The sequence below is a fragment of the Ovis aries genome, chromosome 19 (genome assembly GCF_016772045.2).
Source record: "Ovis aries strain OAR_USU_Benz2616 breed Rambouillet chromosome 19, ARS-UI_Ramb_v3.0, whole genome shotgun sequence".
NCBI classification, from domain to species: domain Eukaryota; kingdom Metazoa; phylum Chordata; class Mammalia; order Artiodactyla; family Bovidae; genus Ovis; species Ovis aries.
Genome location: NC_056072.1, coordinates 12,381,361 through 12,393,913, shown reverse-complemented (window position 1 = coordinate 12,393,913; position 12,553 = coordinate 12,381,361). Strand labels below are relative to the sequence as shown.

Genomic DNA, 12,553 nt, shown 5'->3' with positions numbered 1-12,553 from the left:
TTTTGCTCTCCATTAACACACTAAACTTTTTCCTTCAGACTACTTTCCCCTACTTTATTATTGTTGGTAACAATAACACTCTGCTCCACAAGAAAACCCAAGAGAACCAACCAAAAGCCATCACAATTAAGAAAAACTCAACAAACTGGGTGACAGCCAAAAGCAAAACTTTGTATTAATGAAATAACCAGTAAGGATATAAAGGGGGCAGGGAACTTCACTTACAACAGCAACAAAAATAAATATCTAGAAATTCATTTTGCAAAGAAGATACATGCTGTGCTGGGCTTAGCTGTGTCTGATTCTTTGTGACCCCAAGGACTGTAGCCCGCCAGACTCCTCTGTCCATGGGATTCTCCAGGCCAGAATATTGGAGTGGGTTGCCAAGCCCTCCTCCAGGGGATCTTTCCAACCCAGGCATCAAACCCAGGTCTCCTGCATTGCAGGTGGATTCTTTACTGTCTGAGCCACCAGGGAGGCTCAATCCACAGGATAAGGCACATAAAAGAAACGCCTGAATAAAGGAGACATGCTGTATTGTAGCTCCGGGTGATTCAAAATAAACAATTTTTTCCTAACCTTGTGACTTTAACCTGACTGTGGTCAGAGTTCACTGGATTTTTTTCCTAGAAGTTGACAAAAGTATTAATATATAGCACAATGTCTTGAGGGGCTAACCATGTCACTTTTTAAAATGAAAATATACTCTTTAAAGATCTTAAAAGGTATTACAAAGCTACCGGAACTACAAAGGAAGACCATAATATGAGATTAAAGGATCAATGGAATAAAAGAAAAATTCAGAAACATATTTTCCCATTATACACTTTTAATTTCGATATAAACAGATTTTGAACCAATGGGGGCAGGATAAATTATTTAATAAATTATCAATTAGGTCCTGTGTGCGCTTGAGAAAAAGATGAACGATAGACCAGTTAGACCTAAATTATCTAGGAAAATCTATTGGGAAAAATAATATTCTTTTCCTAAATCTTAAACCAAAATGAATTTTCATAAGGACTAAAGATTGAAATTTAATAATCTAATCATGAAAATACTTTAGAAAGATGGCACTCTTTGCAAAAGAAAAGAGGAACACTGATCCAAACCAAACTACAAGCCAAATCTTTCTGTACAGACAAATGTTCACAGCAGCATTAAACGCAATAGCCAACAAATGGAAATAACCCAAATGCTCATCAACTGACAAAGGATAAACAGCATGTCCACACAATGTAATGTTACTTAACTATAAAAAAGGAGTGAAGTATTGAAATATGCTATGACAAAGACATTATGCTAAGGCCACAAATTCTACAAATTTATTTACACGAAACGTCTAGAATAGGTTCCATAAATCCAGAGAGACAGAAAGTAGATTAACGGTTTCCAGGGGCTTGGATGAGAGGAGGACGGGGAATGACTACTATTGGGTACAGGATTTCTTTTTCAGAATGAAGGTGTTCTGGAATTAAGTGATCAATTTACTTTGTGAATATATTAAGAATCAGTGAGTTGTATACTTTAGAAGGTAAATTCATGTGACTTTTATCTTACTAAAGCTGTTATTTAAAACAAAATGAAGTTCTGAGTGTCAAAAATTAACAGGAACAAAGTTACAAGGCAAACACTTAACTGGGGGGAAAATGAATACAAAAGACAAAAGTTTACTCTTGACAACATACAAAGATTCCTTAGATAACAATAATAAAAAGTCAGACTCTCCACGAGAGAGCAAGGAAGGTCACGAAGAGGTAATTTTTTAAAAAGCAAAGAAAATAGCCAACAAACAAAAATAATGAAAGCTGTGAAATGGGTCAGGGTTGTATACGCAAAGACAAGGAAGATTTCTTAACCCAGCCTTTTGGGTGCAAGTAACTAACTGAAATCTACTCAAATCAGCTTAAGTTGTTTTTTTTTTTTAAAAGGAGAATTCAAGATGAATTTAACAACAATATCTAATAGAGCCCAAGGGCAGGAAATACAGTCATGACTCATAAGAGACATTTTAAAAATAAAATCATGGCACTTCTCTACCGAAGCTTTTCACTGCATTTAAAGTCGAGTCCAAATTCCTCACATGCTTTGGTTCTCCCCTGCATCTTCACACTCACCTCAAACTAAGTCCCCCCACGCTCTTGCACAACAACCACACCAAATTCCTTCCTGTTCCTCAAACACATCAAGCTCTTTCTCATCCTAGGGCCTTCAGATTTACTTCTCCATGTGCCAAGATTTCTCATGTCTCATTTCTCATGTCCAAAACAACACTCTTTTCCTAGCTTTTACCTTGTCTGGCTTACGCGTCACTCGCCAGGTCCCGGCAGAAAAGCTGCTGTTGTTGAGTCGCTCAGTCATGTCCAGCTCTATGCGACCCCATGGAGGGTAGCCTTCCGGCTCCTCTGTGCATGGGATTTCCCAGGCAAGAATGCTGCAGTGGACTGCCCCTTCCTTCTCCAGGGGATCTTCCCAACCCAGGGACTGAACCGGTGCTCCTGCATTGCAGGAGGACTCTTTTATCACTGAGTCACCAGGGAAGCCCTCCCAGAAAAGTGATCTCTAACAGGCTTTCCTTGATTTCCTTCCCCTATCACTTCCTCTACTTACTCTGCAGTTCTTACCATGCGGCATATTTGTATTTTCTGCCATATCTTCTCCATTAGAAAAAAGCTACGAGAGGGCAAGGAACTTGTCTACCTTGTCTCTCCCATCACTGTACCCTTATTATAGTATTTGGCGTATAAAAGGCATTTCACCAATGCTTGCTGCATGAATCAGACATTGAAAAACCACCAGGAAGCAAGCTGGCTTCAGTGTGAGTGTCAGTCTCTCCTGATGTGTCTTTCTCTGGGCCTTCAAGGCCCCTCACCTCCGTTTCTCAGCACACTTCCTTTACTGGAGATGGAAGAGCATGTATGGATTTTTATTTTCAGACTTCTGGGAGACGATCTGACTGGCCCAGTGGGAAAGAGTCAGAGAATAACCCCATGGCTGTCAGGTCCCCGTCCCAGCTGGAAAGGAATTCTTAACACAACAAGCCTGGGCCCAAACTCTTTAAGGGCATCTATTATAGACGTGTGATTAAAAACAGTGAAGAACTAGAGGTCTCCGAGTTGGATAAATTCTGGCACACACATCTATAAAAGTGAACACTATTTAATCATTAAAAACAGTGGTGCACTCCAGACTGAATGACACACAAAGGAAACCATGATCTATTTAAGCGACACACACATGGCCCAACATATTAGTGTGTAATAATCATTACTGTAAAAATGTTGCAGAATATTCAATATACGTTTATAAATAAACACACAAGTTTAGAAGGCTATACATATAGAAAACGACCAGTAGTTACTTCTGAGAGATGGAACTACTGTGACTGTCATTCACTCATGCCTTTTTAGTTTAGCATGAATGTTTTATAACAGGCATATATTACTTAGTTTTTTGAATGTATAACAATTCTTATCCAACTAATTCTTGCCTGTATTCAGAAAATCAAATAGTACTGAAAGACAATAATGAAAACCCGTCTCCCTGTTGTTTGGGTAAGACTCCCCACATCCAGTCATAATATTCAGAGGTAATTAATTTCAACTTTTGGTTGTTTCTGTTAGATAGCTACTGCCATTTCTTGAAATACTGTGCTTATCCTACAACTTTCTGACTTACCCATTTTAGACACTGCCTATTTACTCAAGCCATGGTAGATTAGGATATAGCTCTGGAACTTCCCCCAATACTTCTTCCTTCTGCTCTTGCAATATAGATAGATCCACCACTAATTGGAGTTGAATAAATAATCAGTGCAACACTGTTGGACTGTAACTGACGTCTACTCACTAGCCAAGTACTATATTAGAAATACATTTCCTTCCTCAGAGAGTTCTTCATTTTCCCTGGAGTTCCTCCTTCCCTTCAATGGTTTCCACTGCTTTAACTTCAATTTTCTTTAACTGCTGGTTCTACCCAGCAAGAACCCACCTTTAACACCCCCTTTCCCAGAAGGCTTCCCCCACCCTCTCCCCACAGTCTCGCTTCAATCTGGCCTGGCTGCCCTCTCAGTCTGCTGATACAGTTGTCACCTCCGGTGCTTCCCTTTACTGCTTTTCTGAGTTAGAGCCACTGTTTCCTGAATTTCAGTGTCTCCTTTCTTTGTTCACTTTCCCAGAAGTACATCCCCAGGGCCTTAAGAAACTAACACAGAAAAAGGTCCATGGGAGGCGACTTAGCCGTTGAATGTCTGAAAAGGTCCTTATTTTTACATTTGATTTGGCAGGATAAAAAAGTCCATGTAGGAAAAAGTCAGTTGCTGACGCTGAAGAGAAGCTGAAGCTACCCTAACTTCCTCTAGCATCCAGCGCTGCCACTGAATTCAATGCCACTGTTTCATTTAACTGTAAGGTGACCTCATTTTCATTCTCTCTGGAACCACAAGCTGAACACTCCAAGATCTTAGGATCTCTCTTTTCACTTGGTGGGGTATTATTATTATTATTATTTTTAATCAAGATCATTTTTGGTCCTTTTATCATTAATTTTGCTATGTATTTTGAAAAACCCTTTCAATCTAGACATTTTTAGCTCTAGGAAATCGTCTTATATAAATTTGTCAATAACTATCTGTTTTCTTTGCTCCTTCTTAAACTTCATCAGTCAGATGTTTTGAACTTTGAAACTGACCATTCATCTTTTATGCATCCTATATTATCTGTCTTTTTACTTACTTTTGTAAGATTTCCTTTACTATTTCATAACTCTATTAATTTTTTTTTTTTAGTGAATTTTAGTATGGTAGACAAAACAGAAACAGTATCTTCAATAAGGAAATGACTAGATCAATTATGGTCTATTCATTCCATGTAGTCATTAAAGAAAGAACTACAAACAATGATATGTAAAACTTGTTGTTAAAGACAAAAAATATTGGCTGTAGACAGAAGAAAAACAGGATTCAAGTCTTCCAACAAATACTGATTTAAGCATCCATCAGCTGCCAGGCTCTATTCTAAAGGATGGAGTACAAAAAATAAAATAAAACAAAGGATAGAGTAGTTAGGATAGAGCAGCTGAGGATACAGTACTGAGCACAGAAGCCCTCCTGGAACTTTCATTCTAATGGGGGAAGAACATTCTAGTGACAGAAAGACTGTTTCAGCAAGTTAAGTGAGGCTTTTTCTTTTCAAGATATAGGCAAGCTTTGCAGGCAGAAGAGATGGAAGTAAAAGAAAAAGAAAAGTACAAAATTCTGGAGACAGAAGCAATAAATGAGTGAATGAAGTCCCAGAAAAACTTCATTTAGGCAAAGTCAAGAGTACAGGCAAAGGCAGAGAAGATGAGCATATATCTGTCTTGACTGACTTAAAAAAAAAAGAAAAGAAAAAAAAAAAAGGAAGGAGATTTAAGAACTCTACAAGGGATGGGAGGCCAGCCCTTCAGTAGGAAGCATGTATTTGGAAGAGAGAATTAAAAGGACTGACAGGGAGAAAAATAACAGGGTATTCCCACAGCAGCAATCTCCAGGTAGGGTACACTAGGAAAGCCTGCTTCCAAGCTCATTCAGTGGCTGAATTCAGCTCCCTGGAGATGTAGGCTGGAGGGCCCTGTTTCCTTGCTGGCTTTTAGCCAAGGATCCACGCCTGCTCCCGGAAGCTGCCTGTAACCCTTCTCATGCTTCTTATGTGCCCTCTCCTGCAACAGAAGGGCCCTCTCACACCTCATCTCTCTCTCTGACTTCTGCCTCCAGCAAAGAAAGTTCTCTGCTTTTTAAGAGTTCACATGATTAGACTGGGCCCACTGGGATAATCCAGGATAATCCTCCTATTTTAAGGTCTGTAACCTTAATTACATTTGCAAAATCCTTTTTTATCATGTAACCATAACATATTCCCAAATTCCAGGGATTAGAGCATGGGCATTTGGGGGTGGGAGGGGAGCGGATTCTGTTACTATAGTAACTAAACAATTTTTTTTGTATGAAAATAAATGTGGACATATTACAGAATGAGTACTAAATCCCAGTATTTTTAAGAAAAGAAAGGAGACCTAAAAGCATTTCAGGCTCACAAAGAGGACACTCTGGGCTATTCCCCAGGCTTTCCTGAGGTGTCATTAACTCATTTCTACTTGCATGCCTAACAGACACCTTTAATCATTGCATGTTTCAAATTGAGCTCCTCACAGTCCTCTCCAAAGGAGCTTCTCCTGTGACTTCCTCACTGATGAAGTTAATGGCAACTTCTTCCAGCTGCTCAGGCACGAAACCTTAGTGCCAGCCTTACTTCAACTTCTCTCATCTCACATCCTGCCAGCAAGTCTTGTCATCCAGAATTCAACCACTTCTCATCATACTGGGTGGGGCCACTATCACATAGCATCTGGATATCTTAAACAGCTACTGATTTCTCTGCTCTACCCTTGTTCACCGGCAGTCAGATAATCGTAAGAAAACACACTTCTGCTATAAATCCACCAAATGCTTCCTACCTCACCTAAAAGTCAAAGCCCCAACCACAGCCTGCAAGTTCTCTGCATGACCGGGCCAGCAGTCGCCTCTCTGATTTTGGTTCTAACTCCTCTTCTCCTTTTTCCCTCTGTGGCAGTCACAATGGCAAATTTATTATTCTGCAAATAAGCCAGCTACTTTCCTACCTTAGGACCTATGCATTTGATAGTCTCACTGGAATGCTCTTCTCCCAGGTAGCAAATCTCATTTCCTTCAGATATTTACACAAAAGTGAGCTGCTCAGTAAGGCCTTCTCTGACCACCACAAACAAGATTTCACGTCCCCTCCTCTGCTGCTTTTCACTATCTAACCATTTTTGACATTTAAAGATTATTTTCGCCTCAACGTAATATTATGAAAATTTTAGAGCATATATAAAAGTTGAAGGCATGACACAGCAAACATCGATATATCAACAGACATATTTTACAATTAACATTTTCTATATTTATCTCGTACCCAGCCATCCATTTGACACGTTATTTTTCGATAGCTTTCACATTAAGTTGCACATCATCAATAACAATTCTTCCTAAATGTGTATCATCTACCAGAGTTCATTATTCATTTATGGATTTTTTGAACGTAAAAGTTACATTCAGTGAAATGGACAAACCTGAAGTATACAAAAATACTTCTGAACAAATTAATACGCCTGTATAGTACAAAACCCTACCAAGATATATACATCACCACCCTAGAAAGTTCCCTCATCCTCTTCTCAACCTCGACACCCAACTCCCAGACAACCTAGAACTGACTTTTCTCACCAGAGATTAGTTTTGCCTGTTCTACAACACCTTATAAATGGAACCACACAGCTCTTTTGCTTAAGGCTACTTTCAGCTCTCAGGCTAAATCTGGCCCCCAAATCGGCCGAATATGAATAATTCTTACATGTGTTTTTCCTGTTCAATCTTGTGGACCACAATTTTCTGCTTGTATCTATGTTTCAAGAGTGTTGATTTTAAGAAGTATTCTAAAACTCAGTCTTGCAAATGTAAATAGGACATTTTCTAGCCTAACTTCTAGTCATGAGTTAGTAAAACGCTCCTACTGAGGTTAGCAAAAAACCACCTAAGGGCCAAATCCAGGCCAAAGCCTGTTTTGAAAACAAAGTTTTTTTGGAGCACAGCCAAACCTACTCCTTTGGGTAGTGTTCTATTGCTGTTTTCATGTTATAATGGCAGAGTTGAGCGGTTATGACACCTGCATATTTTAAGCTTGCCAAGTCACTGCTAAGTCACTTCAGTTGTGTCCGACTCTGTGCAACCCCATAGACGGCAGCCCACCAGGCTCTCCTGTCCCTGGGATCCTCCAGGCAAGAACACTGGAGTGGGTTGCCATTTCCTTCTCCAGTGCATAAAAGTGAAAGTGAAGTTGCTCAGTCATGCCCAACTCTTAGCGACCCCATGGACTGCAGCCCACCAGGCTCCTCCATCCATGGGATTTTCCAGGCAAGAGTACTGGAGTGGGGTGCCACTGCCTTCTTCATATTCTAGGCCTATAAAGCCTAAAATATTAATATCTGGCTCTTCACAGAAAAAGTTTACTGACCTCTGTTCTACTGGATGTCATACTGGCACTGAAATTTTTATTACCTATCCCATATAAAAAGTAACTCACCTTGGACATATGGCTAATTTATAAGGGTCTTTCCTTGAGAAACCAGGATTTGCCATCATTCTACAACCTTAAGAAAGTCTCGAAAATTAAACAACCCAGAATTGGGGCTCAGAATCAGGTGTAAAGATAATGCTGAGCTCTTACTAGGTCTAGCCCAACTAAATATTTGACAGGGAAAGGGGGTTAGTATTGGTAGAAAAGACATTTGTTGGTGGCCTCTCTATTCCCCGCTTCTTTTCAATGTTTTCCTCAAGGCAAGCACATCTTAGGAGAAACTGCAGGCAGTATTTAAGAGACTTTCTGTTCTGTGGATAGGATGGTGAAAGGACATGAAGTCAGGACAGGAGTGGCCACCATGGACCAAGAGGGAAGGCCTGACCCAGGAGTGTGGAAACAGTAAGGACAACGAGTAGGTGTGCCTGAATGCTCAGTCGTACCGGCTCTTTGGGACCCCATGGAGATTACCAGGCTCCTCTGTCCATGGGATTTTCTAGGCAAGAATACAGGAGTAGGCTGCCATTTCCTCCTCCAGGGAATCTTTCCAACCCAGGGATCAAACCCTCGTCTTCTGTATTGGCATGTGGATTCTTCACCACTCAGCCACCTGGGAAACCCCAACCTGTAGGCAGCCTAAGGTTAAAGCTGATTTTACATCACTTCTCAGGTTAGGGTCACAGAGAGCCTACTGGTTCAAGATTTCCATGAAACTAGCACCATCTCTTGAGTTATTTACATACGTCAACACATAAGTTTGCTATGTGAACCTGGTTATGTTGGATTGAGGGTCATTTCCAACCAAAAAAAAAAAAAATTCCTCTGGTTATGAAAGACCAAGTATGTATATTCTTGAACCAACAATGAGTACTGGGGCACGGTTACTGCTCCTATACCAGGAATACTGGTAACTTTTGTTGAACGTCGTGCCAAGAGTTCTGAAGCAAATAAGGAAAGAGCCACAAGGGAAGATGGAGACAGAGAGCCAACCAACTGACCTGTGCTGCTGGAAAATCCTAACATTAAAGGGAACACTAGGGACTGAAAAGATTTGCTTTGACATTGATTACTGGAAGCTCCATCATATATCTAAATTCACACATTTGTCTGCTCATGTTTCAGACAATCACAAATCCACCCCTGCTCCTCATACTCACCTCCAGCTTCCTCAGAAGCTGAAGAGAGTAGGACTTGTGCTCATTCTTCACTATGTCTATAATTGATAAGCAGTATGTCTGGGCCCTTCTCCATTGGTCATTTATCAATATTATAAGTCTCAATGGTTCTTTCTGGCCTACTATTTGATAATGGAGCTTGGGGCTACTGCCTCTTGGTACAAGAAAGAGAGCCAAGAGGCAAAAAATATTTCTGTAGCCATATATATATTTTCCAAAATGGAAAGTTGTTTTTTTTTTAAGAGCAAAGAATATCATAAAAATGTTAAAAAATAAAAAGGTTCACATATGTTAAGGTAAAAGGTATCTTGTTTCCTGCCTTACCAATAATCACATAATCTAATATCCCAGAGATAATCACTGTTAATATCCTTGCAGACTTTGAAAATGCATTATTTCCTGTGTGGAAATGGGACCATGCTATGCTGATTTCCTATTCTTACCTCTGGACATCTTTTCTTTAATATAAATCTAGCCTATCTTTCTAATTGCAAAGTAATCTACTATACGAAAGTACCTAACTTATCTGTCAATTGACTCTTGATAGACATTCTGATTTTTGTTTTTCACAATGACAGCATTCTATAACAAACATCCTCGCATGACAAAAGATAGATGCATATGTACTTTCATAAAACAATTTTTCAGACAAGGAATTGCTGAATAAAGGGAATGCATATTTAAAATTTTGAACAAACAGCAAAAGACAAAGCAGTGAATACCGTGACTCCATTTTAGAGTGAAAAAAAAAATCACCTAAGCTGAGTACACATTTACAAAGAAGTATGGAACACTAATTTTCAACCAACAACTCTGTCCTCCAGAGGACATCTGAAAATGACTAGAGTCAGTTTTGGTTGTCACAGCTGGGAAGGTGCCAGTGTCTAGTGGGAAGGCAGGATGATGCAAAACAACAGCCCTCCCACAATCAAGAATTATCTGGCCCAGGAGGTCAATAGCACTCAGAGTGAAAAACCCTGGGCCTAGATTATATCTCACACTCTCCAAAACAGTTTTCTGTGAAGAGTGGAGCACAATAATCATTTATACTTTTGTACTGTTTGTGGCTTTTGTTTTGTTTTGCAACGAACATGCACTGGTTTAAAAAACACTTTCATGATCGAAAGCTCACCCTTGTATTTATATAAAAATCCTTCTCTGCGCCTTCTCATATTGGTTCTATACCTTAGGGACAAATTCTGAAAGACTCAAACAAGACTCACTGAATTTTCTCGGCAGCCAACTGATAGTAGAAAGTTCTTTTGAATGCTCTTCCTAGGAATCAGTTTCAAGTCACTTCACCAATCTGACTGCTATACCTATTAAGAACAAAGCGCTAAGTACTGATTCCCAAGTTCCAGTTTTGCACTCTGATCGGTGAAGAGTGAATTTATCATTCTCCCTCATTCTGCATACCATGGCTCATAGTCAGCTTATTAAAACATTCAGTTTTACCACACATGCCGCAGCTAACTTATACTTTCCCCATCCTGTACTTTTATATTACCTTTTAAGTCTAAATCCAAGAAACTAAGACACTTGATTAACTCTCCTTACTACCCTAAGGAATGTAGGGCAGCACTGCCCTACCTTAGGGCAGTAAGGAAAGTTTTCTAAACACCAGAAAACAATTAAGTTACAATTAAGCTCACGTTTTAGTCAGGAGCATACATTCTCACCACCTGCCTTATGCACTTAAAAATCACCTTACAGGGTATGCTATTTTAGATTCTTGTTAATGTCACTCAATTCAACAAACATCTAATGAGTGCTGAGGACACTGTACTTGATCAATGAGATCAATAAAAGAAAGAAGTGAACTAGTCAGAAGATTTTATGGCCAACAGCCATTTCCTGGGCTTACCTCAATGAAGGAATCCCTTGTCCAGATTACCAAATATTCACTGACTTATATGTAGCACTACATACACGGCTGAGTTTTATAAAGAAAGCTTGGGTGCTACTTATTCCTGCACTCTTTCAATTCTTTACACATTTTGGGGTCCAAACTAAGGCTCAGTAAATGTTTAACGAGTAAGTGCACCGTACTATCCCCATTACAAACAACATACTGCAGGTAATCAGTAATACTAATTTTGAAGCTGCAACTCCAGTACTTTGGCCACCTGATGCAAAGAGCTGACTCATTTGAAAAGACCCTGATGCTGGGAAAGATTGAGGGCAGAAGGAGAAGGGGACGACAGAGGATGAGATGGTTGGATGTGGTTGGATGGCATCACCGACTCAATGGACATGAGTCTGGGTGGACTCCGGGAGTTGGTGATGGACAGGGAGGCCTGGCATGCTGCGGTTCAGGGGGTCGCAAAGAGTCGGACACGACTGAGCTGAACTGAACTGCAGGTAAACACCTGTAATAAGGCTTTTACTCCTCAGGTCGTCGAAAACAATAGGTAGCAATAACTCAAACGTACCCAAAACGAAACTGTACTCATGAAGGCATAAAGCACACACGGGAGGCTTAGGTAACTCTTTGCTTCTGAATAATATTATACATTAGAGAGAGAGAAAAATTCAAGGATGCAATGCACACTAAAGATGAAGAAACGGTGAAAATATTAAATTCCAAAACAATGAAAATTACAATTCTCCCACAAACACCGGCACACTCCCACATCGTTTCCACCTCGCGGGGGAGAAGGCTCGCGCATAAAAGGCGGCTGGGGGTTCCCAAGTGCAGAACCTCCTCAAAAACCCGGCAGGGCTCAGCAGCCACGCCACGCCCCCGCACGGGCCCACTCACTCAGCTGCCCGTCCGGCGGGCAACAGTCCCAAGGCCTCCGCTCCGACGCCGCTGGGCACAGGGCTTGGGAGACAGACGAGGGAAGGGGGAAGCAGGTGGGCGGGGAACAAGCCCAGCCCGACACCGCAAGCACTAGCCTAAGAGACAGCGGATGACCTACAACACCGAGCTCCGAACTGCGCGTCCAAGGATCCCAGTACTGGGCCTTCGCGGGTCCAGCCGGCCGCCCCCCGCCCCTTCTTCAAGCCGTTAGCGCCGCGGCCCCACCCCTCGCCGCCAGCCGCGCCTCGTCCTGCTTGCCCCAAGCCGCTACCCTGGCCGACCGCGGCCCGAGGTATCTGCTTGCTGGATGTAGGACCGGGGCTGCCAGCCACGCCCGGGAGGTCAACGAGCTAGCCTTTCCTACCTGCACTTTCCTCCGCCCTGCCGTGTTCTGCCGGTGATGGGCCGCCATCTTGCATGTTGACAGTCCTACGTCACTTCCG

General features: G+C 41.2%; 1 protein-coding gene across 4 annotated transcripts in view; it reads right to left on the bottom strand.

Annotated features, from left to right (window-relative positions):
• WDR48 (WD repeat domain 48) overlaps window positions 1-12,541 on the bottom strand; it is a 47,031-nt gene extending 34,490 nt beyond the window's left edge. For 2 of the 4 annotated variants that reach the window (XM_060402088.1, XM_042236513.1), the window contains exon 1: window positions 2,293-12,541. In XM_060402088.1, the coding sequence (XP_060258071.1) occupies window positions 2,293-2,361 (69 nt within the window). In that variant the 5' untranslated portion in view covers window positions 2,362-12,541. The remainder of the gene's footprint in view (window positions 1-2,292) is intronic. The other 2 variants (XM_060402089.1, XM_012099396.4) reach the window with 1 other exon arrangement.
• Window positions 12,542-12,553: the final 12 nt, after the last annotated feature.